Genomic DNA, 25,365 nt, shown 5'->3' on the forward strand with positions numbered 1-25,365 from the left:
TGAAGGCGACTCGAATATTCACGCGCACGTCCATTAAAACGCGTCAAAGTCACGCAGCATTTACAAACATAAACATCTAGAATTAGAACCTTACTTGAATAAAAATCTCATTATTAAATCATGAATTTAAAACTTATTTTGAAGTTATATGACCCGTTCATAGGTGCAAATTACCACTCCAGCACGTGATAGTGGGACAATTGTGGCACTTTTATAATTTCAGATTTTTTTTTTTTACGAACACTCAAGCCCCATATTTCATTTGAAAGCGTGCTAAAAGTGCTTATAGGCAGTATTTTTTATACCACCTACACTTTGCTTTTGATATAGCTACTGCAGCTATGTCAGTTTCACAATTCTTTTATTCAGTGCTTTCAGATTCTTTTTAACTGTAAAAAATAAATTAAAATAAATATACATTTATAAATTAAAGATGTCCTGTAAGTGCTCAGCAACACTGGACCGACTATCGGCTTGCCACTGACTGGTGTGCCGACGGTGGCCCAGCCGCGGAAAACCGCTGGTGGCGTGCCATCCAAAAAACGCTGGCGGACCGACCGCATTTTCAGATTGGTCGTTTTGCCAATGGCGTGCCGCCGGAGGTCCGACCGTGTCAAGCCGCTGACTTTGTGCCGCCCAAAAAACGCTGGTGGACCGCCAGGTCATTGTTAGCGCGAGTACGTTTCACTATATGGTCCACTTTCTTATTTGTAGATATTTACACTTTTTCTTTGGTTTCTCTTCATAGAATGTCACTGTTTAGCCTTGAAGAGAGGTATTGAATTGGCTGCACACACCCACCCGCTCATATCTCTCAAACACTGAGAGAGAGAGAGAGAGAGAGAGAGAGAGAGAGAGAGAGAGAGAGAGAGAGAGAGAGAGAGAGAGAGAGAGAGAGATGGGGGATGGGCGACTTTGAAAACAAGAGGAGGAGAGATGTTGTGAAATACACGCCAGCTATTGGATCGTCTGCATGATTATTATGTATAAGCAGAAGGACACTGTCATGCATCATCTCTATCAGCGCTGACTCTGCAAAGCTTTTCTTTAGCCATTTCTGCTTTATTTTATTTTTTGTCTTCTGTTGTAGATCGTACAGTGAGGATGCAGGTAAACACATGAACAAGGGCAGAGAGATACAGTGAGAAAAATGCAGCATTCATCAAGGCGTCATCATTATACACTGGACATAACAGTGAATGGAGAATGCTGGAGCTGCATGTGCTGTCATTGAATTCAGTCTAAACTGACTTCAAATACAGCGGCTCGAATGGCAGGCACTGAAATATGAAGAGAGCTTTGACCAGATGTAAACACAATCCCATGCTGCACTGCTCACAGAATGGACTCAAACGGTGATGGCAAAGAAGAATGGACGGAGGAGCAATGGGAGAAATGGTATGAGCTTATTTTTCTCTATAATAGCCTATGCAAAATTTGTTGTGCTAGGAAAAAATACTGATTTGTTAGGAGGCTACATGTGTTTTGATGAGCAGCAGATGCTCACACATAGGGCCTAGTAGATTGTTATTTTTGTTGCATATAGCAACATTCATTATGTTAAGGATCTTCTATTATTTTTTTATGCAATATGTTTTACAGTAGTGAAATGGGATTTTTTTTTACCTTTGCCGTTTTTTTATTCATAGATTGAAAATTATATAAATATGTAAGGGCATCATACTATTGTCTTCACCTGCTGTTTTATTTATTTTTTAAATAGTTGACTTTGCAATGCAGGTTTTATTTATTTCAGTGTCAGACTGATGCCGTGACAAAATACTTTTATTTTGAAAGGGGCTGAGAATGTGCATGTGCACAGCATGAACTCTTTCATCGCACATAGAGACACAAGCTGCTTCTGTAATCCTGTTGGTACTACGTTTGATGAAGAGTTGTGACATTGTCATGTGACCTATGACGTGAGCCACGTCTCTTTTCCCCGAAAATATCCACCCCTTTTTCCCACATATGCTTCACTTCACCTTTATGCTAAAATGCTTAAAATTATTTATTTTTTCACTTCAATCTACAATCCAAATAATATCATGATAAAGCAAAAAACAGATGTGTAATAACTTTGCAATTTTTTTTTTTTTTTTTTTTTTTTTTTTTAAATCACATTGGCATAAGTTGCACCCTTTGTTGAAGCACCTTTGGCAGCTATTACAGCGTTTTTGGGTATAATTCGATTCGGTCATCTTTAGGCCGGTGTGAGTGGCACAAATGCATCAGGTCCTGTGCTTTAGGGGCCTCTTTCTTGCAGAGTTTTGTTCTAACCCCAAATAAACACATGGACCAGCTAATTAAAAGGTGTGTTCGACTTTGGCTTGCGGCTGGATTCCCTCAGCGAGATTTGCAGCTTGCAGTCGAGGGAGGAGTTGAAAACAGAGGCTGTTTTCGAAATCGCCCCCTATACCCCCATTCACTAGTCCCTATACTACAACTAATATAGTCCACTTGAAGGAGTGTATGAAAATGACTGAGTGCATTCGGACACTAATTGCACCTGAAGGGCTGCCACTTTTGCATAGTTTGTGCATACAAGTGCCTGAATGTACTGAAAAGCATTTAACTAAAATGTACTTTGTCATTTCTTTTGAAACTTCAACTTGTATGTCATGCATTTAAATATATTTGAAATGACACATTTGTAAAGATGAAGCTGCCATTTAGTACATTTAAAAGATATTAATAATGATTTAAAATTTGAAGTAAAACTTGACTTTAAAACTAAAAGTAAAACTTTAAAAAGGTGCACTTAAGTGTATTAAGTAATAATCATTAAAGTGCACTCTCTTTAAGTACACTTAAGTGGCCTTTTATTTCATTAATATGTTATATGCAAGTAGTTTTTTAATAGACTTTTACGATTTCAAGTACACTACAAGTGCTATTCAATACAATTAAGCACACTTCTCTTTCACAAGGGTATATTGTGCAGTACATTTAAAAACAATGAAACAAACTGCCCACTAGTGCCCCTGACCAATAACTTTGGTGGTTCTTTCTATAGGCTGACCCATGACATAGGGTTGGATGAATTTGAAGATGAGGACCTGTCTGAAATCACAGAAATGACTGATGAATTTGAATTCAGGGCCAGGCGACACAACTCTGACATCAAGGTGAGAACAGGTCTTGCCTAACGTGTAAAATAGTACAGAACAATTTCAAACAACCACTGGGAATTACAATGCATCTAGCCTTTGTGTACTTTTGTTCTGATTTTGACTAGTACAACATCTTGTTCTTTTGTGTTTTTTTTCTGTTGTCATGTGCACTAGATCATTAGACTTGTAGGTGGCAGTGATCACTGCCAGGTTTATGTCTGTTAGAAATTTCACTTTTTTCAAGTTTGAGTTGTTGTACTTGCTGACACATCCAGTTTTTTAAAATATTTTTTCAGAGTCAGGCACCACAGAGAAAGCAAGCCGGTGTTTAAATATTGCAGCAATCGGAGAAAATGATAGACTCACTTAAAGTCCCTGTAAAGGCAATTTTAACAAAACATTCTAAACACATTCTAAAGGTTAGAAATGTATTGCTAAAACATATTACAAAGACTGTGAACTGTGAAGTACTGAATTGTGGAGTTAGACCGTTAAACAGTTTTTCACCCTGGCAATTTCACGGATTTTTTGGGCGGGTCTAAAACAGGGCTCGATGACGCACTGGAGCTCTTGGACACGCCCCTACTCGATGACGCACTGATACTGATCCCTCTAACAATATAAATAGAGCACATTCGCATCAGTTTGGCGCTCATTTGCGAGTTACTGTCAGTACTATTATCAGTTACTACAGCCTACAGTTTGCTATCTAGCCATGCCTTCGTCACGGAAATGCGTACTACTTGGATGCAATCATTTGCAAAACAGATCGGTGTCCTTGTTTAAATTTCCTAAAAACGACGACATCAAGAAGAGGTGGATTAATTTTGTGAAGAGCCACCTTGATGGAGAGCTGAGGATCACCAGCCAAACCCGCCTCTGTAGTGATCATTTTACTCGTGATAGTTTTATAAACTTTCGTCGGAGACAACTGGGATTCACAGATAATCCGTTGTTACTGGTGAAAGGTGCCGCACCGACTATCTCTCGCCTCGGCCTTCATCCTCCCGTCCCGCCGACAACTGGCGCCATCATCGGCAATGCGTGCCCACCAATGAGTGTAAGTTGCCTTGTCTAACTTTATTTGTCTAAGTTAGGTTAAGCTAGTTAACGTTTACTTACATATAACTTAGCTAACTTGCATAAAAGGGAGAGAAAAAATTTACCATTCTGTTGCAGAGCGAGGGGGACGATGTTGACTTCCTTGGTCAATGTCTTCTGAATCGGATTCAGGCTCTGGAGGCTCAAACAAATATGGCTTGGTATAACCTAATAACCTAATAAGCTGCTAGGAGCATCCATTTCGGCTGTAGCGGGTCCCGTCGAGTGCAGCTTTCCCGCGAGTGGGCGTGGTTTCAGCGCAGCCAGCGGACACGCCCCCAGCGTTTGAGAGCAGAGAAAACTGCTCATTTTTTCAAGATTTTGATAGCTTATTTTATGTACTTGCCGGCTTTTTTTATCATTCAAATTTGGCTGGGTGGCTAATAACACATTTTTCTGTGGTGTGACAAACTCAGAACACATACTTAATTTTGACTTTACGGGGACTTTAACAGTTTTAATGCTCTTTTATTAACTTGAGCACCTGTGTGGCCGATGCTCTTGCCTCACACAGTCCAGCGAACCTCAAACTTCTGGAACTCCTTTTTCCCCAGTCCCCGCCCACACATAACTGTGCAGGCTCTTTCTTCAGAAGAACAGCCCACGCCTTAAAGCCCCACATAACCAGAACACATAACACATGAAAGAAAATACATGGATCTAGATCGCACCTGATATTGAATATAACCAGTCTTTAGACTTGCTACACTGCTCCCCCTTCACAAAGTTCCTCGACCTCGAGGGAACAAACAAAGTCCCTGAACCGTCTCTGCAGCCTTCTGACTCGCTGAGGCCGCAGTTGCCCTTCCTGTGTAACTGAAACTGGGCTATATGAATGTGAGGTTTGCAGCTCAAGAACTGGTGTGGTTGCATGTGGGTCTGCCAGAGGACTCGAAGTGCTCGACTGGGGTCCTGGTCCACCCTTCGGGGTAGGCACAACTGTAGAGGAGGCCGGTGCTGGGGCTGTAGCGACGCTTCCTCTATAAGGTGGCAATCTGTCTCAGTGCACGGCCACCTTCCTACCCCTCGGAGGCAACTGCACTCGGTAAACAACTTCTCAGATTCTCCCCAAAACACTGCATGGCCCAACCCACTTGGAGTCCAGTTTAGGGCACCTGCCCTTCTTTCTCTGAGGGCTATACACCCACACCAGCTCTACTGCTGTGAAATGCCGCCCTTTTGCTTTCAGGTCATTATTTTGCTTCTGCCGGGTCCCCGCTTTTAACAACTGCTTCCTTGCAAAATTATGAACGGCTTCCAATGAGTCATGAAGCTTTCTAGCATACTCATGGCCCGGGGGCACAGCAGGCGCATCAGGTGGCCTCCCGAAAGCCATTTCCCCAGGTGTTCTGATCTCCCGCCCCAACATCAAAAGGGCGGGTGTGCAAGAGGTTGAGTCTTGTACAGCGGATTGGCACGGCATTAGGATAAATGGCAAGTGCGTATCCCAATCTCGCTCAACACAATGGCCAGCTGTTCCGCCAGCGTCCTGTTAAATCTCTCAACGAGGCCATCACTTTTGGGATGCAAAGGGGTGGTCCTTGTTTTGTGAATCCCTAATTTTTCACACATCAGCAAGAAGACACGCGACTCAAAATTCCGGCCTTAATCGCTGTGTATGGATTCAGCAACCCCGAATTTGACATGGCTGAACATGCCATCCACCAACGCGTTCACCACTGTCTCGGCTTCTTGGTCAGGCAGTGCTTAAGCTTCTGGCCATTTAGTGAAATAATCCATAGCCGTCAGCACAAAACCTGTTACCCCTCTCCGAACATGGAAAAGGACCCATTACATCCACCCCCAATGTCTCCATTGGGCCTACTACAGGGAACTGTTGCAGGGGAGCGAGGGACTGGCCAGGCGGGCCCTTGCGGGCTGTGCAACCATCACACCACCGACAAAAATCCTCCATCTCTCCTCACAAGCCCACAGTAAAAACTCTGTCTGACACGTTTGAGTGTTTTTGAAACCCCAAAGTGTCCAGACCCCACCGTCACGTGGGCAGCCCTGATAACACCCTCATGCAGCGACCTGGGCACCACCAACTGCCACCTCCCCTCCCCAGTGGCAGGGTCTTTCCACTCCCTCTCTAACACCCTATTTTGCAGACGCAGGTCTTTGAATTTTGTTCATAAGTTTTTCGTGGACAAAGAGAGAACGGCCACTTCCTCCCACAGAGGTCGCTGCTGTGTTTGGACCCACTGGATTACTGGCTGCGGGTCCGCATCTTCCTCTTGCAGCCACCTCTACTCCTACTGTCCCCACCGTCAAACACGCCGGCATATCACCATGCTTACAAACCACAGAAGCCCCACTGGCATCCGGGTTCTCCAGCTCTCTTTCCCTGGCTTCTCTTTTATCACAGTACCGACACCCGTCTACAAAGCATGGCCGACAAGAAAGAGCGTCTGCATTTGTATGGCCTGACCCTGGACGGTGTACTACTCTCATATTGTATGCCTGAAGTTCCTCAATCCAGCATGCCAGCTGGCCCTCTGGCTCTTTGAATGACATTAGCCATTGGAGAGCTGAATGATCAGTGCGTACAGTGAAAGGTAGCCCGCACAGGTAATTCTTAAAGTGTCGGACTGCAAAAAGCAACGCAACAAGTTCCCGTCTGGTGACACAGTATCGGCATTCAGCCTTGTTGAACGCTTTACTGTAGTAGGCCACAACTCGCTCTCCCCTAACCCCCACCTGAGAGAGAATCACCCCCATACCCACATTGCTGGCGTCCGTGTCCAGAATAAAGGGCAGTGCGAGGTCAGGGGGGACCCACATTGCTGACGTCCGTGTCCAGAATAAAGGGCAGTGCGAGGTCAGGGGGGACCAATACAGGGGCTGTGACCAGAGCCTGTTTCAGGGCGGCAAAAGAGTTTTGACACTCCTCAGTCCAAGCGAAGGACTTATCCTTCTTCAGCAGACGGAAAAGTGGGTCTGCGATGCTTGAAAAACCATGACAAACCTCCTGTAATATGAGGCCAACCCCAAAAAACTTTTGAGCTGCTGTGAGGTTGTAGGAGTGGGCCAGTTGCTTACCGCCTGCACCTTCTCTTCCATCGGGCCAATCCCTTGGCCCCCCAGGTTGTGCCCCAAAAACGTCACATCCCTCCTAAACAAATGACATTTCTCTGGGTGCAGCTTCAAGCTAGACTCGATTATGCGAACCAGCACACGCCTGAGGGCCTCCGACAAGGGCTGAAATGATCTGCCATACCCGATAACACCCTGTCCTTTAACCTGGCAAAAGTGGCTGGTGCATTGCAGAGGCCAAAGCAGAGCACCCTGAACGTTGCCCAGAATGCGAGGTCAGTCGCTGTGCGCAGTTCCTGCATCAACCCCGGCTCAGAACTGTCCCTCATGCAGCTCTTTGAGAGCTTTTGCCTGATGGACCTGCAGGATGGCCATGGCATGCAAGGCGGAGGGTAGCCTGCCCAGCGGCACTGTAAGCCTTAGCAGTCAGGGCTGATGTCGTCTTACAGACCCTGGACAAGAGGCCGTGTGATTCTGCCAGGTGGCAGCACTTTGCGGACATAAATGCACCGCAATTGCACGCTCCACCTGTGGAATCTCCATGTAACCCTTGGCAACCCCACCATTGAGGGTAGTGAGAAAGGAAGAAGCTGCAGAGCGGTTTCGGGCAGTAAAAGGTGCCTTCCATGACTTGTGATCCTCCATGCATTTCCAGGAAGAAAGGCACTGGGGCGGAACGTAGCTGTGAACCGTGTGCTGCCCCCAGGAACCCATCATCCAACTGCAAGTGCTCCGGACAAGGTGGAGGGTTCCACTTGAGTCTGATGCCCGTGGTGGCCCGGGCAAGCATGGCCGTCAACTCTGAATCCGATTCAGCATGAGCGGGATGAGTAATCACCCCTTAGGGGGGAAATGAGAGCATGAACCATCCACAAATGCTTTCTCAGCATGCTCTAGGCCCAGACATGTGAGACAGCAATAGTTGGCCATCAGAGGAAGCCAGGAAACGACCGTATCCAGAAACACACGGATGGAAAGACATCTTTAAAAAGAATGATGATGGCGCAACACCACTGGATGCGCCCTCATACCAGCAGTGAGATCTCCTTTCGAACAAGCTCTTTTAGATTGGAAATTCAGCTCTTTCAATCAGGAAACAAGCTCTTTGTCAAGATAGGATATTGGAAGAGAGCAATCACTGTAAAACGCTCGGCTGCGAAGCAAAAATGAGCGAGCTAGCCTTATATACCCTTATGTCTGGGTAGGAGTGAATCGGTATGCAAATCTCACTGGCCAATATCCATTGGCTCGTTTTGTTACCACTCAAAGGTGATTGGGCTCTTAAGTGAGACCCCAATATATCAGTATCGACATAACGTCGACCATGACTGACTGAATGGGAACAGGGAATCACATGACAAAAACAGAAAGTATGACAAATTCCAAAATAAAAGTCAAGAAAAAATTTACTGGAAAAATTAAACAACAAACGTGACAACATGCAGGTTTTTTTTTTTTAAATACTAGTGCGATGTAAAAACATATGAACACAATAAGTGCATTGTATCAAATTATTAATTTAAATGTTAGTACATAGTAGTTAAAGACACTTAATATAAAGTGGGACCCTGATAAAAGCTGTATATTATTATGTCTTGAATGTATGTTGAATGTACACTTTTCATATTTTCACTCCACGTATTTTTTAATATTAACACTTACTTTAGTAATATTATCTCTAAATCAAAATCTGTACAAATCTTGAGAACTTTTGCAAATAACTGGAGCTGAAAGCATGTGTCTCATTGTAATGCAGTGAGTAAACACCAACATGAATAGTCTTTGTCCGAAACCCCTCCCCCTGTCTCTTGTTCTCGTGGCTTAGCCGGCACCAAAAATGCCAAAGTCTGATGTCATTGCTTGCTCTAATGGTTGGGTCAGTGGCCCTCATCTCCCCTCTTGCTTTTTCATTCACTCTCTTCTCTGATTGACAGTCGATCTTTCCAATCCCTGCAGGACCATGTGATTCAAGCACCCAATAGTGGCTTGGACAAGGTGGAGGCAGGCGCAGTGGGTCAGATCCAGGCAGAGACACATCCTTTACATCTTACTGATGCTGTTGATAGGAGCCAAAGAGTGGCTTGTCGATACGACAGCAAAGCATCTATGGATTCTGCGGTTCCTTTCACCATGGATACCTACCGTCCAAAAAGACCGACCACTCTCAACTTATTCCCACAGGTGCCCAGGACTCAGGTAATAAACAGTATGTAAAGATATGACTGTAGGTACACTGCAGGTGCATTTTCTCTGATGAGGCACGGAAAGCAGTGCCTCCTAAACAATTTAAGAAAAGAAAAGAATTGACAGTGATAGCATCCAATAGCGACGCCAGTCGATAAAGTTTCAGAGGGAGGCAGCGTCTCTTTTGAGCTCATCATGTTCAACTACAGCAAATTGAGCTGATAGAGCATGGTGTGATAAAACACTTTAAAAAAGTCAAGTGAGAGAAGGTGATGCCTGAGTGCATTGCGATATGATTGACTCACTACACTCTCAATGCAATAGCGCTCGCCTATCAATCTTGCAACAGGTCAGCACAAATTGGTCAAAGGTGTGTAAATGGATTGACTAATTTAACGCATCTGCTCTGTCATCACATTTTTTCACATTTGAATCTAAATGACATTGAAATGACTAGGCTTTTAGTAATTAATCAGTTCAGTTAATTTAAAACTGGACCTCTGTGTCTGATCATCATGACATTTTGCAGAATTTACCAAGGATTTGTTCACTAATGACCAGAACTCAATTTTAAAACGTGTGTGTGTCCTGGTAAACCCTACAATATGGGGACAACATATCACTGGCAATATCCTAAATTCTTGTTCTTGTGGGGAAATGTTTTGGTCTCCATGAGGAAAAACAGCTTATAAATCATACTAAGTGATTTTTTTGTTGTGAAAATGTAAAAGTGCAGAATGTTTTCTTTGATGGGTAGGTTTAGGGGTAGAGTTAGTGTAAGGGGATAGAATATACCGTTTATACAGTATAAAAATTATGTCTATGCAAAGTCCCCATAAAACATGAAAACACAACACAACTTTGGACTTGTTTTTTCATAAATGTCCTCTTTCTAGAATACAGTCATGTGTTTGGGCTTGTTAGTGCTTGGCCCCCATTGAACAAAGTATTACCACTTCATTGTTATTTAGAGGGGTTGATGACGTTCCTTTGTTATTATCTGTTTGAATAAACACTGAGTGAGCGCTCTCACCAGAACACAAGCAGGAATGCTGAAAGAGAAACAGTGTTTGCCTCTGACATTTGCTTATTTTGTTTTGTCAGAACCAGTTGGTTTTTTTTTTAGGAAAATAAGTAGTGAACACAGTTAGAGCAAAAACGGCAAAGTAAAAGTACAGCATTTAAAATAAATACTAAATAAAGTACAACTCCTGAGAAAAGCTACTTAATTACCCTCTTAAAAAAGTTCTTAATTGGCTTTGATGGTTCCATGAAGAGCATTTAACATCCATGGAACCTTTTCAATCCACAAAATGTTCTTTATAGTAGGGTTGTCACGATACCACAAACATATCTTACGATACTACACCAGGTGAAGTATCACAATACCAAGCATTATCACGATAACGTGCAATATTATGTTAAGTCATAATTCAACTCTACAAAATGGACCAAATTTTCATAAATACATTGATGTAAATGAAAACTACTAGACTAGATTTTCCTCTGAATACTTTATTACTGAGAATGATTAACTGACTGTTACCAATCAAATGAAATCAGTGTAAACAAAATCCATTTTAACACTGCAGAAGTGGCACAGAAGCTGCATCTGAAGGTACATTTAGATGTATTTATACTGACAGTTGACTGCTCAGAGTTGGTAATAATGCATCTATACTGCAATTACTATTGCATAAATAATGTTATGAGATTAATGTTTTAAATATAAAATTCTGGATGTAGAAATATGAAATGTTGAAAAAGGGCCTACTTTTAAATGGGAAACTAGGAGGTGGCAGCAAGTCTTAATGATTGAGTCACTGAATCATTCATTCAAACGCTTGATTCAAAATGGCTGATTCATTCAGGAACGAATGACTCATTAAATCATTGATTCGCACGATTTGCTCAAAAACACGGATGCGAAGAACAGAAGACAGAAAAAACACAGAAACAAAAAACAGTTCTGCTTTGTTTAGAACTTTTCATTGGCGAAATAAGCGAAAACAACACCATTGACAATGTTGTGTCTAAACTGTCATTTAATAATAATTTTTTGCTTATTGAACTGTTGTGTAAAACCACATTTGCAATCGTGTTGATATTCGGGAAAACAGCACTCTGTCACATTGTCAAATAGCACACGTACATCACGGAGACGTCTATTTGATGTGCGTGTTTACATCTGTAATTTTTAGAGTGTTTGCTCATCTGGAATGCGTCTATAGGACGTTTCCTGTCAGAAGTCAAATAGACATTTAGAAAATGTCTTTAAGATGTTTATGATTTAGAATGTATGACATCTTAAAGACGTCTATCAGATGTTAGTAAACAGCAGATGCTTTAGATGAAGTGATCTATAACAGACATCTTGCAGACATACGTGTGCTATATGTTATAAATATATAAAAAAACAAGAACTCACAGGAGCATATTTTGCCCCCATATATTGATATCTTGAAATATACGACTTTTAACTGGAGGACAGTATATTATAGTATATAAATTCATTGATAATGTTAAAATCACATTATAAGGACTCAAATGATTGACTCAAGTGCGAATGCTGTAATGAATGGAATTAATTGCATTCGTCATCGCAAAAATAATTCTAGAAATAAACCATTACACCCGTTCCAGAAGTGATCAAATGAGCGACTTAAATAGAGTAACCTCAGCTCATACAACATTACTTGCGGTACTACCATTTTAAAACTACAGTGGCATTGCCAGTATTTTGACGTTTTAGTATCATGACACTACTGTGGTATCGGTATACTGTGCAACCCTACTTTATGGTGGAAAAGTTCTTTTGATTTTTAAAGTGGTTCTCTGAGGAACCAAAATGGTTCTTCTAAGGCTTTGCTGCTGCAAAAAAAAAATTTAAAACCTTTATTTTTAAGAGTGTATTGTAATGATTATATGTAATCTGTTACTTTAAACCTCTGCTTTTATTAACGGTGGAGAAATGATGTAAAGCTCATGGTCTGTGTGGGGAATGTTAATATGGGTCCGTATGGACAAAAAGAGTAGGCATTATTGAAAGAATTGTAAGAGGTATTGAGAGTGAGAAAGAATCTGAGAAAGAGAGGGAGGTCTTTTGGAGTCCATCAAAAAGACTTGGTTTTAAATGCAACACATTAACAGAACACTCTTGTATTATTTAACTTCATTCAGGTGTTTTATTTAGTTTTGAGTCTTCAGGGTTCCCAGTGCATCTGGTTATTCCATGCATACAAAAATATTTGCATGCTATGAACAGTTTACATACTCTATATTGCAAGACCACTATGAAAGTATGCTTTAGCTTGTCTGTTGCATCTCATCAACAGGACACTTTAAACAACAACTCATTTGCGAAGAAGTACAGCTGGCAGCAGAAAATCTCTCAGACCTTGCCGCCGCTTAAAACAGGTGAGTGTAGAGATCTTGGTTTATGGTGTAAGCACTCATTAAGTCTTAGTTGGGAAGTTGGCGTGACATCATTGCAGTGACAACAATGTTCTCCACTTAAAACGAGGCTGCATCCGAAATCACATACTTCCTTACTATATAGTAGGTGAAAAACAGTATGTGACTGAAGAAGTAGGGCTATGTCCGAATTCACAGTACTCATTAATGAGTAGGCAAAAAGTACCCGGATGATCTACTTCTTCCGGTGAGATTCTGAAGTGTGCAGACAATGGACACTGTACTATCCCATGAGGCCAAGGGAGAGGATTTGTGAATGGCAGTGAAGCGATGTAACTGCTGGTAGGTCACATGATAATGACAGCATGGCCAATGTAGTACGTCCGTATTACATTCATACTAAACTATATATAACTTACTTTTTTTTAGCGGTCGTGAACTAATTACTTATTTTATGAGCAAATGAAGTGCACTTGTAGTGTACTTCAAATCTTTAAAGTATATATTTTTAAAAACTGTATTGCAGATAATGTAATATTAATTAAATAAAATTAACACACTTATGCACACTTTTAAAAAAGTGCACTTGGTAATATAAAATTTAAAGTTTTAATTTAACCTACATTTTAAATCATAATGTTTTGATTATCATGTGTGTGATTTTAAAAGACCACTTATTTTGATGTGTTGACTAACATACTAAAGCACATGTAAAGTACTTGATTTTAAACTATAGTGTGTTATTTGATTTATTTTGATTTACACTATTTGATAGTTAATATATTTTAAAAATACTACATTGCAACTTCATCACTACAAATGTGTAATTACAAATATATTTAAATACATGACACAAGTTTCAATAGAAATGTCAATTATGAAATTACATATACTGTAAAGATCCACTTAAGTGAGCAAAATAAAACACTTTAAGGTTCAGCTAGCTGCATGGAATATAAATTTAAACTGTAATACATTTTAATTTAGCTGGTATTGACATGCAAATAAGTGTCGAAAACATTAGATTTAGTTACCACTTAAGCAGAGGTGGGTAGAGTATCCAAAAACTGTACTCAAGTAAAAGTACAAGTACTTATAGAAATATTTACTCAAAGTAAAAGTAAAAGTAATAATCTTAAAAGTTACTTGAGTAAGAGTAAAAAAGTATCCAATGAAAAAACTACTCAAGTAGTTAGTTACTAGTTACTTTGGATCACATAGGCCTATATATATATATATATAACATGACATTATTTAGATATTTTTTTATTTTAATGACTAAAATTATCATAATTAGATGAGCTATCTTTGCAACAAAAACAGAAGAGACAAACATTATTTCTGTATATCTGTATATTATATCTATAGCCCGAAAACCATTGCCTGTCCTTTGGTTTGTATAATAGTATAATAACTTATACAACTACATTTGGATTATTAGACAATGTCGGAATAAAGTGACTCTATGGAGTTTTGCATTCATATGTAAAGGGGTGGGAACCATTGACACAGATTAGAAAGTGTTAAAACTCTGCACATGTGCCCGCAGTCATGTCATGCCAAACACAACCAACGATCAAATGCACGGATCTTCTTCTGTCTGTTCTCCAAAATGTATTTAAATGTAGGCTATATTTGTGAAAGCATCTTTAAACTGGTTAACTGTGTCTAATAAGGCAGGCAAAGGCATTCGTTTTCAAGTCGAGTTCGCACGTCACTGCGCAATACACACATTGTGTGTGTACACACATTCATAAACTGGACGATAGCTTATTTAATGTATAAATTAATGTATATGTCCAAGAAAAGGGTAATGTCATACTTTGTAGTAGTGCTATATGGCGTAATAATCTGTTTGGTTGTAAAATGTATTACCTGAATGAAATGAAATCGAATGTATCGTCGTGTGGAATAATTCATTCGACAGCTTACGAAGTAACATACGAAGATGTTCAACTAATAAAGATCTTCATCGCTGGCAAAAAAATATGATGCATTTGCAGATTTACTTTCTAGACTGTATGTAGACTACCGCCACTTCATACGTTCTTGATGTAATCTTGATGTTGATGTAATCTTCCTGTTACGACTCCGAGATGATTCAGTGCGTGCAGGAAACTGAACAGATCATTCAAACTGATTCGCGAACCGATTTAGACAGATCTGCCCAACTTGTTTGATGAAGTCTTTGAGCAGAATCGACTCAAAAGAGTGATTCATTTGTGAATTGAGCATCGCTCATGCCCAGAAAAAAGAGAGAGCGCGCGCTTAGAATAAACTACGCTTTTAACAACATATTGCATTAAAATAAAGTAACGAGAGGAACGTCGCCCAACGTAACGAAGTAAAAGTACCGTTTTTTCATTAGAAATGTACTCGAGTTAAAGTAAAAGTACCCACAATTAAATCTACTCTTAAAAGTAAAAAATTTCCAAAAAAATACTCAAGTAAATGTAACGAAGTAAATGTACTTCGTTACTACCCACCTCTGCACTTAAGTATATTATTTTAAAATAAATAATTTCAGTAATAAGGCAATTTTGTGAGTAATTTGACAGATTATGAGCTAGCTCATTTTATGCCAAACTTCCCTAGCTCTGTTGTCTCAGTGACAAAAGGGCATCAATGTTTTGCTGCCAACTATGGTCATGTGAATTTGATTTAGTCTAGTCATCTACAAAAACATGTTTGCATACGGTCTCGCCAAACAATGGGTCTCACAGCAGGCGTACCTAACTTGTTGGTCCATCTTTCTGTTTCAAGAACAAAACAAGCTATCCATCAGAATGTTAGTAGCCTACACTTTTATCACTGACCTCAAATTATATTTGTACTAATTAAAGTGGACTGCCATATATTTGTGTGTGTGTGTGAATGCATTATATGGAAGCTTGTTTCTGCCTCGGATTAAATTACAATTGTAAGTTTATATCGCGCAATTTCCAGGTATAAATACGTAATTGCAAGGTCACATCTCGCAAATTTCACTTTTTTTCTGGGAATTCTGAGTTTATATCTCTGAATTCTGTTGTTTTTGAATTCTTGTTGTTGCCCTTGTTTTCACCACAGAACAAAAAAAATAAAAAATCCGCAGAATTCCCAGAAAACTGAAAAGTCTGAATTGTGAGATTAAAAAGTCACATTTTGTTTTATACCGTGGCACAAGCAAGCTTTCATAGCACTGGCTCTATTGGTAATCTATCAATTCACTTTTTTTGTGCTTGATCCTGCTGCAACCAGGTGAACTGACGCCATCTCGTGAGCACACGTGTCTAAGCGATGAGGAGAAGCACCAACCAGGCAGCGGTCGGAAAGACTGTGGCACCTCGACTGACAAGCCCAAACACACTCAAGCTCCTGCTCCTTCTGCTGTACTATCTGTCCCATGTAAAGCCAGAGATGTACACAGAGAACTGGGTCACTGCGAGAAGATCCGTTATCACACAGACGTCCGGCTCGAGCCTACAGAGGAGATCTATCTGACACCAATACAGCGTTGCACAGAGGCTCCGCAGAACGAGAAAGCGCAGGTCACCGCAGTCAGCTCTGACAATGAAGCCCCCCCTCCATACCATGAGCAGGATCTGCAACCCCCTTCCTATTTTTCTTGTGTGGACGCTTCGGCCGCTGACAGTAGCGGTGAAGAAGTAACTGGAGCGGGAGATCTGTGTTATAGAGACTGCGGCGCTGGCGAGGATCATGCCCATCGCGAGAGCTTGTCGGGAACGCTGAAAACTTCCATGAGCAACTCAGACGCAAGTGGACTTTCGTACGATTCGGTCAAATACACACTGGTCGTGGATGAGCACGATCGGCTGGAACTCGTCAGTTTAAGAGAGTGTTATCGTGGCTACAGCGATGACAGTGATTCGGCCACCATCTATGATAATTGCGTTTCCTCTCCATATGAGTCGGCTCTTGAGAAAGAGTACGAGGAGGATGAGAATGAAGACAAAGGAAGAAAACAAAGTGGGATCAAAGCCTCAATGTGTCTGTCAGAGGACTCTACCCCTGAGGCCGACATGCCATTTTCTCGAAAATTTGTTAATGTTTTCATGAATGGCTGCTCACGCTCCTCCAGTAAGTGGTATGCTTTTATATCGCTTTTATCATTTGAACACTATTGGTCCAAATGTTTGAATAATTAAGATGATCACATTAAAATACTTTTAAATAAATCAAAGATTCCTGAAAAAAATAAATCATGGTTTCCACAAACATGTTAAGCAAAAAAAAAAAAAGTATAATAATGGGAACCCATTATTAATACCTGAGCACTAATAATAGGATTAATAATAGGACCAAAAGTAATGAAAAAGAGTAATGATGCAGAATATTCAACTTTACATCACAGGAATATTTTTTTTTTTTAAATATTGCAAATAGAAATCAGCTATTTTAAATGGTAATAATATTCCTCAATATTACTGTTTACTGTATTTTTGATCAAGTAAATGCAGTCTTGGTGAGCATAAGAGACTTCTTTCAAAAACAAAAAAATCTTAATTATTCCAAACTTTTGACCAGTGGTGTTTCAATCAAATCTAGATAAATAAAAGAAATAACAAAAAAACTCTTTTCTTATCTACATTTGACAAAGTTTTCTGCATGTTTTGCTGATTGAATGATGATGTTAATGTTTGTTCATGTTTGTAACAAATTAACAGTAGACTCCATTACTCTATGTTGGTCCTATTATTACTCCTATTATTAGTGCTCAGGTATTAATAATGGTTAAAATTGCTACACATTCATTTAATTCTGAATTTTGCACACGCAAATTAAAAGGCATTTGGTTAAAATTAGACTAAATTCATCCCACGGAAACTCAACTTACAGTATATAGGAATGAACTGAAAACGTGTTTAAGAATAGACCAGTATGAACATAAGAATGTACTGTATTGATTTTGTGAAAGGGTTTGTATCATAGGCGTTTTGCTTATGTCTTTAGGTACAGAATCGTTTGGCTTGTTTTCCTGCATGATTAATGGAGAGGAGAGGGACCAGACACACAGATCCGTCTACAGGTGAAACAGATTGGCACTCCACTATCAAAAATTGCACACGCGTGTAACTGTTCAATGCATTTGTATTTTTGGATGATCATGCTATAGATCAAAGTCCTGAATGAACGCATGGCCAGTGGATACTGGGTCATTCTCAGAAAATGGCTCCATTTGTGATTCATCATTTTCAGGAGTTTTTTTTTAAAATATCATATAATTTGAATAGGCAATGAACTAAAATGTTCAAGAATGCGAATTCCTAAATAGGAATTGAATAAAGCTTTGGAAAGTATGAGCAGTTTGTTATGTTTCATGATGTGCATTATTTCAGCCCCATCAGTCTGTTGTTAGTTCATATACAAAACAAAACAAAAATCAAATTCTGTATTTATTTCCAAATTTATATTGGAGGAAATTCTGATCTGTTTAAACCACATCTGTTTGTAACTCTTAAATTTGATTTTCAAAAGATAAAACCATTATTTTTTAAACATGTAAATGGGGAAATTATTCAATAACGCTTCCTTGCAACCCAAATGTGTCAGTGATTAGTGGGGGCATGCAGATTGGTTGATAGGACAAAATAAATATCTAGAAATTATAAATATTTGCACTACACCCTAAGCATATAAAGTTAAATATGCAAACAGGATTAGTATCTAGTTAATTATATCAGTACGTCAATGGGACACAAACAAGACACACATCTCAGCATCTGAGAACTGACGAAAGATTCTTCCTAGTCCTCATGGATGTGTTTTCCCCAGATTTGTCCCTCGTCACGACGATGAGCTGGAGCTGGAGGTCAATGACCCTCTGCTGGTGGAGGTGCAGGATGAGGATTACTGGTATGAGGGATACAACATGAGAACAGGAGAACGGGGGATCTTTCCTGCCTATTACGCCACTGAGGTCTTTCAGGAGCAACAACTTACTTTAAATGGTAAGAGTTGGAGATTAAGATAGCATGTCCTGATTCCATTCCCCATCTATGAAAAGATTTCACTTCATAAAAGGGCTGGAGTTAAGAGTACAATATCAGTCAAAAGTTTGTAATAATTAATTTTTCCACTTCTTTCTCTTTTTTTTAAAAACTTTTTTTAAGCCAACACTGTAAAAAAAAATATGCCTCTCCAACATAAACATTTCTAGTGACCCGTTGCACCTAAAATTTTTAGTTGGCCCAATTTAAGTTGCGGAAACCAACTTTTTGTGTTGTGCTGACTATCCCTGCATGTAGACTGAACTTGAAATAGAATGTTGTGTCAATTAAATATTTTCTGTTGACTGAACATAGCTTGTTGGGCCAACAAGCAGACTCAAATTGAAATAAAATGTTGTATTAATTAAATATTTCATGTTGGCCAAAAAGTACATTTTTCATTAATGTTGGTCAAAAAAGTCTATTTTTCATTATTTCAAATAAATGTTTTGAAACTTTAAAACATGCAGCAGTACCAAATAATTGATTACTACTAGAACATTAATTTGTAAAATACATTTGATTTAAACAAAAATTGATGGCAAATTAACGATCACTGAGACAATTTTCAATACAAAATTAAATGATTTATGCTCTGAAGCTTCAATAAATTCATCAATTAAACTAAACACTCTAAAATGCCACTCCCACAACATATATAGAATCAGCTAATCGTGTATGTGCGAAACACTCTGACTCGAAATGGATAATACACAGCAAAAACTCCAGTGTTAAATGAACTCTCCTGGTAGTTTCTTTGGCTCCAGACTCAAAGTTAAAGTTAAATGAGCTAATTAAGTGATTCAATGAGTGATGATTGACCATTATTGAAGACACCTGATGTTAACAAGCAGAATCACCAAAGGAGAAAATATTTTTAAGCCACCATTATGGTGATCAGTGTTTGCTTTAGTTGGGCTCGTGACCCTTAGACTGTTAACATTAGTTTTTGTTTGGCTGTTATATCTGAGTTATAACTGCCAGATGATCAAAGTGAAAAGGTGATTCCAATGGTGTTGGTTATGTTTTGACATAATCATTACTTGAGAGAGTTTTCTAGTGATTCTATAGCAAGCAATTTTCAGCATTTTCAATATAATCCAAAATATTTCCTAAAAGTTTTTCTGATCGAAATAAGGTTGCATTTATTTGATCAAAAATACAGTAAAATAGTAATAGTGTGAAATATTATTATAATTTAAAAGAACTGTTGCTTTTAACATATTTAAATATTTCTGTGATCTAAAGCTGAATTTTCAGCATCATTACTCCAGTCTGACAGTGTCTTCAGTTGATGCTCAGTTATTAATAATGGTTCATATTATCATCATCTATTTTGAAAACAGGTAAAAAAAACAAAAAAAAAAAACAGATTAATATGTTTGTGGAAGCTGATATTTTTTTCAGGATTCTTCGATGAATGGAAGGTTCAGAAATATTTTGTTTAGACATTATAAATGTCTTTAATGCCACTTTAAAAAAAAAAAAAAAAAAAATCTTGTTTCACAGTTTCCAAAAAACAAAAACAAAAAACAGCACAACTTTTCAACACTGATAATAATAAGAAATGTTTCTTGAGCAACAAATCAGCATAATACAATCAAGGATCATGTGACACTGAAGACTGGAGTAATGATACTGAAAATTTTGCTTTGCATCACAGGAATAAATTACATTTTAAAAGATATCCCAATAGAAAACAGTTTTTGTTATTGTAATGATATTTCACAATATTATTGTTTTTATTGTATTTTTATTAAATAAATGCAGCCTTTTAAAAACATTGAAACTTTTGACCGATAGTGTTTGAATCCACTGTGTTTTTTCATTTCTTAACAATCCTAACTGTTTATATGGTCTTTATATCTCTGTCTTGTTCTCATTAGCAAAAAGTACTGAATGGATGGACAAATATACAATGAAATTCCTTGGCTCAGTTCAAGTACTGAATCACAAAGGCAGTGATGTTCTCTGTGCAGCTATGCAAAAGGTTTGTTTGAGATTTATATTAAATTTCACTCACTGAAAAACAAATGAAGTGATGGAATTAGATGGGTTGAGCATATGGTAAAACATCCTCTAAGGGTACGTTTACATGACAAAGATGTAGGCTACTTAGAATGGAAAAGTTTTTCTTTTGCGTTTTTTAACGTACAGACGACAACGTTTTCAAAGCGATGTCAGATTGTAAAGAAACCTTACGTGCCTATAGACTGAACACGTAATACGCATGCGCATGACGTCACCATTTCCACAGGTTCGCGTCTGTAGTTTACACGGAGATGATAACAGTATTATTTTCTAAAACTTGCACTTTGAAACCCGTTTTCAAAAGTTTGCGTTTTTCAGGCCCCCAATTAGAATGTTGAATGTTGTTTTCAGCTGAAACAGTGCCGTGTAAACGGCCCCTAAATTTTCTTTATTAGGGTCCGTTTACATGACACTGTTTTTGACTAAAATATTTGTATGCCTTTTGGCCTTTCTTTAACACGACAACGGCATTTTAGGAGCCTGACAACGGGTTTCAAAGTGCAAGTTTCTTAAAACGATACCTTTATCATCTCCGTGTGAACTTTAAAAACGAGAATTTGTGAAAACCGTGCCGTCATGCGCATGCGTATTATGTTTTCAGTCTATAGGCGCTTAGTGTTTTTTTGCAAAGTGACATCGCCAACTACTGCTCTGTACGGAAGCCCTGAACCGCAACATAAAAAAAAAAATCTGTAAAAAAATAATAATAATCTAGCATTTCGAGATTAAAGTCGAAACATTTCGAGAATAAAGTCAAAACATTACAATAATACAGTCTTCCATAGAAGTGTGTGCATTCATAACAGTGCGCGTCCACTGGCTCAGAGCGCGTGTGTGTGTGTGTAAAGAAATGCACTTGTGAAGTCGAACTGCCATGGATCAACACAAAATAGTAGCTTTTTACTTTTATCTGGGCTTTCAACAAAATTCTACACAGGTGCTAATCTACCAACAAGAATTACCAAGAATTACCATATAGACGAGCACACAGACTCCGCCGGAGTAGGTATCACAATCTAGTCCAAACTTTGTGGCAGTGTTTTTGAGGTGTTTTCGTGCTCGTCTAGGCAACACTATCTGGGCCGAGAACACAACAGTAACCGTTCTGTCTCCCTCTTCACCGTAAATATGTTCTGAATACATTTTATGTGCATCATTCTGTATCCAATCATTTGGCCGGATCCCGTGATTTCCTCAGATTTCATAACCACTAATGGTGGTTGAGGAGAGATTCTCTGATATGATTGTAAAGAGCTTTGAGTGTAGGCCTAGTAGACATATGAAAGCGCTATATAAATGCCTCATTCATTCATTCATTCATTCATTCATTCATTCATTCATTCATTCATTCATAAAGCTGGATACATCCATCCAGTCTGAAAAGTGTTTTCCGGGTTGGTTTTCCTATAGTATATTTTATAACGTCCTATAGCCTAATGGTAGCCTAATGCTGGTAGATTGGCACCTGTTGAATTTACTTTTGTTGAAACAAAACACACACACAAACACACACACACACACACACACACACACACACACACACACACAGTGTGAAACACTCGCTATGCACCATTATGAATGCCTGTGCTGTGCGGCAATGTGAAACAATGGCAAGCACACACGCAACTTCTACGGAAGACTGTATTCTTGGACTCTCGAAATATTTCGACTTTAATCTCGAAATGCTACATTTTAATTTTTTTTTTACGTTGCGGTTCAGGGCTTCCGTAGGTCTGGGATGAAGAATACACCGGGGTTTTTTTCCGTTTTCGCGGATCCGTGTGAACGGAGATCATTTTGACAACGTCGTCTGAACACGAAAAACGCAAAAGTTTTTAGTCCATCGTAGTTGTTTAAATGTCCCCTTGCTTCTTCATGATTGATTCCAGATTGCGATGAACAGGAGACTGACTGTACATTACAATCCACCGTCATCCTGCATCCTGGAGATAAACGTGAAGGGACTGAAACTCACAGTGCAGGATGATTTCGACATGGTAAAACCACAAGCAGGAACATTTGTTTTATGATCGCCTTTAAGCGCGTTTTTGTAAACATCTTAACATTCTGCTTTTTAAATTGCAAGATTTTTCAAGAAAGTGAGTAATGAAGAGTAATACTGTTTATTTGTTGACTGTTTTAGTTAATGAAATGCACAGTAACAGTACCCATGGACTCGGCTAGAAAAGCAGAACCAAACAGATTTGAATTTTTACAAATATTCCATATTACGTGTAGCTTGAAAAGACATGGGAATTCATTGGTGAAAAGGCGTGGGAAACATGAAGCCATTTCAGCATGTGTGTAGGGTTATAGGTTTGTGGACATGCAACATAATCGTTTTATAAACTTGTTTCCACAGAGTAGCCAATATAGTCACTTTTTCCATTTGAAAAATGTCTCATTCTGTGGCTACCATCCCAGGAACAGGAAGTAAGTCAATCATTTACTGCATCCTTTGAATTCTCACTGACAATGATGATGGTTTTCTTATTAATATATCGCATATATACTACCGTTCAAAAGTTTGGGGTCAGTAAGGTTTTTCTTCTTCAATTGATTAAACATTCAATCGATTAAAAGCAACAGTAAAAACATTTATAATGTGACAAAAAGATTTATATCTCAAATAAATGTTGTTCTTTAATATGAACTTTCTTTTCATCAAATAATCCTGAATAAAATGTATCAGTTTCCACAAAAAAATGTATGAAAATAAATAAATATATGAAGCGGCACAACTGTTTTTAATATCGATAATAATCAGAAATGTTTCTAGTAAATCAGCATATTAGAATGATTTCTGAAGGATCATGTGACACTGAAGACTGGAGTAATGATGCTGAAAATTCAGCTTTTCATCACAGGAATAAATTGCATTATACAATACATTCACATAGAAAACAGTTCTTTTAAAATTGTAATAATATTTCACTCTTTTTACTGTATTTTTGATCAAATAAATGCAGCCTTGGTGAACATAAAAGGTTTCTTTAAAAAAACTCAAACTTTTGACCAGTAGTAAATGCATTTGTTCTGTGTGTTTTATTTAAAAGTCAGTCTATTATCATAATGTTACGGTATCTCTGCAGGTATTTTGGCTTTATTACAAAACATCCCGCTGATGAGAGATTCGCCTGTCACGTCTTTGTGTCTGAGAACTCCACTAAACCCCTTGCGGAGTCTGTGAGGTCAGTTTTATTTTCCTTTCCTTTATGTTCCTCCTTCTACGAATCGATTTGTTTAATAGTCACAGTGTATTCTCTGACTTCATTCACAGGAAAGCATTCCACTTGTACTATAAAGAGTTTGTGGAGGTCTCGTGTCCAACAGAAGACATTTACTTGGAATAATCTCCGATTAAAATGAGCTGCAAAGCAATGTATAAAACAGCTATGCTAAATGAATATATGAGAAATAATAATATGTGTATATAAACAAAGACTAATATATCTGACAAAAAGGACCAAACAAGATGAAGAGACTGACGGTTGTAAGGTGATGCACACGACTTGATTTTGTGTTGGAATTCGTCAGACGGCGAAAAATTGTACAGTATAAAAGTCTGAAATTATTTTCATGGATGTTGAGGATTTTGGATGCGTGTTTCCCAGCTAACAGGGAACGTTCTCAGAACTTTGGCTAACGTTCTGGCAAGGTTCTCTCAAAGTTATGAACAAAAAAAAAGAATGTTCGTTCAAAGTTATCTGGTCTTTAATAATGTTCTCAAAATGGCAACATGAAAACATGAGCTATACATCAGTCATTAAACAATCTTTTCAGCCTTCGTCTAACATTTATTTGAAAAGTTACTACTGTTCAGAGAACATTCAAAAGTAACGTTCCCACATTTGCGAAATTGAATGTTCCCTTAACGTTAGCATAACCAAGAAAGAATGTTTTTAAAACTCAGAATGTTCAGAAATAAACGGTTTCATGAACGTTAGCAAAAGGTTCTCAGAACATATTTTTGTTAGTTGGGTTTCATCCGTTGCTGCTGCGCTGTGCTTCTGTGTTTGCTTCAGGCTAAATAGAGAATATTTTTTCATAGCAAAAAATACAGACTATACATTCAAAGTATAACAAATCTTCCATTTCAGCTGTTTGTGATGTCTCGATGTCTGCTGCATTTTACAGGTATACCAGCATTATTCCTTCTTAAAATCTGCCTGTAAAGTGGTTCATAATTTGAAATGGCAAAATAGGGCTCCTTATCCACTTGTTACCTAGTTAGTCACCAAATAAAAGGCATATCCATGAATAATATATGGCAATTTGATCATATTAACAGAAGTCATTAACAGTTTTAGAAAATGTTTTAGGAGTTTCAGTATTCTTTTTTGATCATCCACTCATAAATTCAATTTAAAAAAGTTAACAAAATAATAATAATAAACTACAGTGCCGTGGTGTTCCTGTTAAAGCTTGAGTGACTATGAAGGTAATTGAAGTTGGAAGAGATGTTTTGGCTTTCCTTCTGTTTGAGGTCGACACAT

General features: G+C 38.6%; 2 protein-coding genes across 3 annotated transcripts in view; one reads left to right on the top strand and one right to left on the bottom strand.

Annotated features, from left to right (window-relative positions):
- mrpl21 (mitochondrial ribosomal protein L21) overlaps nucleotides 1–25,365 on the bottom strand; it is a 167,422-nt gene that overhangs the window by 133,508 nt on the left and 8,549 nt on the right. The gene's annotated exons all lie outside the window — the stretch shown is intronic.
- mapk8ip1b (mitogen-activated protein kinase 8 interacting protein 1b) lies at nucleotides 889–24,620 on the top strand. 2 transcript variants are annotated; one of them, XM_056247140.1, is made up of 12 exons: nucleotides 889–1,398; nucleotides 3,017–3,128; nucleotides 9,207–9,446; nucleotides 12,770–12,851; nucleotides 16,089–16,928; nucleotides 17,802–17,877; nucleotides 18,624–18,799; nucleotides 20,725–20,828; nucleotides 22,759–22,866; nucleotides 23,232–23,302; nucleotides 23,962–24,060; nucleotides 24,150–24,620. In XM_056247140.1, the coding sequence occupies exons 1-12, from the start codon at nucleotides 1,343–1,345 to the stop codon at nucleotides 24,220–24,222; spliced, it is 2,037 nt and encodes a 678-aa protein (XP_056103115.1). In that variant the 5' UTR covers nucleotides 889–1,342; the 3' UTR covers nucleotides 24,223–24,620. The 2 variants fall into 2 exon arrangements, with proteins under 2 accessions (XP_056103115.1, XP_056103114.1); XM_056247139.1 differs by having other exon boundaries at nucleotides 3,017–3,127; nucleotides 9,203–9,446; nucleotides 24,150–24,619.

The sequence above is a fragment of the Rhinichthys klamathensis genome, unplaced genomic scaffold (genome assembly GCF_029890125.1).
Source record: "Rhinichthys klamathensis goyatoka isolate OS25496 unplaced genomic scaffold, OSU_Roscu_1.1 h1tg000042l_1, whole genome shotgun sequence".
Lineage (NCBI taxonomy): Eukaryota > Metazoa > Chordata > Actinopteri > Cypriniformes > Leuciscidae > Rhinichthys > Rhinichthys klamathensis.

Coding starts and splice junctions, on each gene's coding strand:
- mapk8ip1b (XM_056247139.1), top strand. CDS start 1,343: ATGGACTCAAACGGTGATGGCAAAGAAGAATGGACGGAGGAGCAATGG. Junction 3,128..9,202: donor CGACACAACTCTGACATCAA/GGTGAGAACAGG, acceptor TTTCCAATCCCT/GCAGGACCATGTGATTCAAG. Junction 12,852..16,088: donor CTTGCCGCCGCTTAAAACAG/GTGAGTGTAGAG, acceptor TGCTGCAACCAG/GTGAACTGACGCCATCTCGT.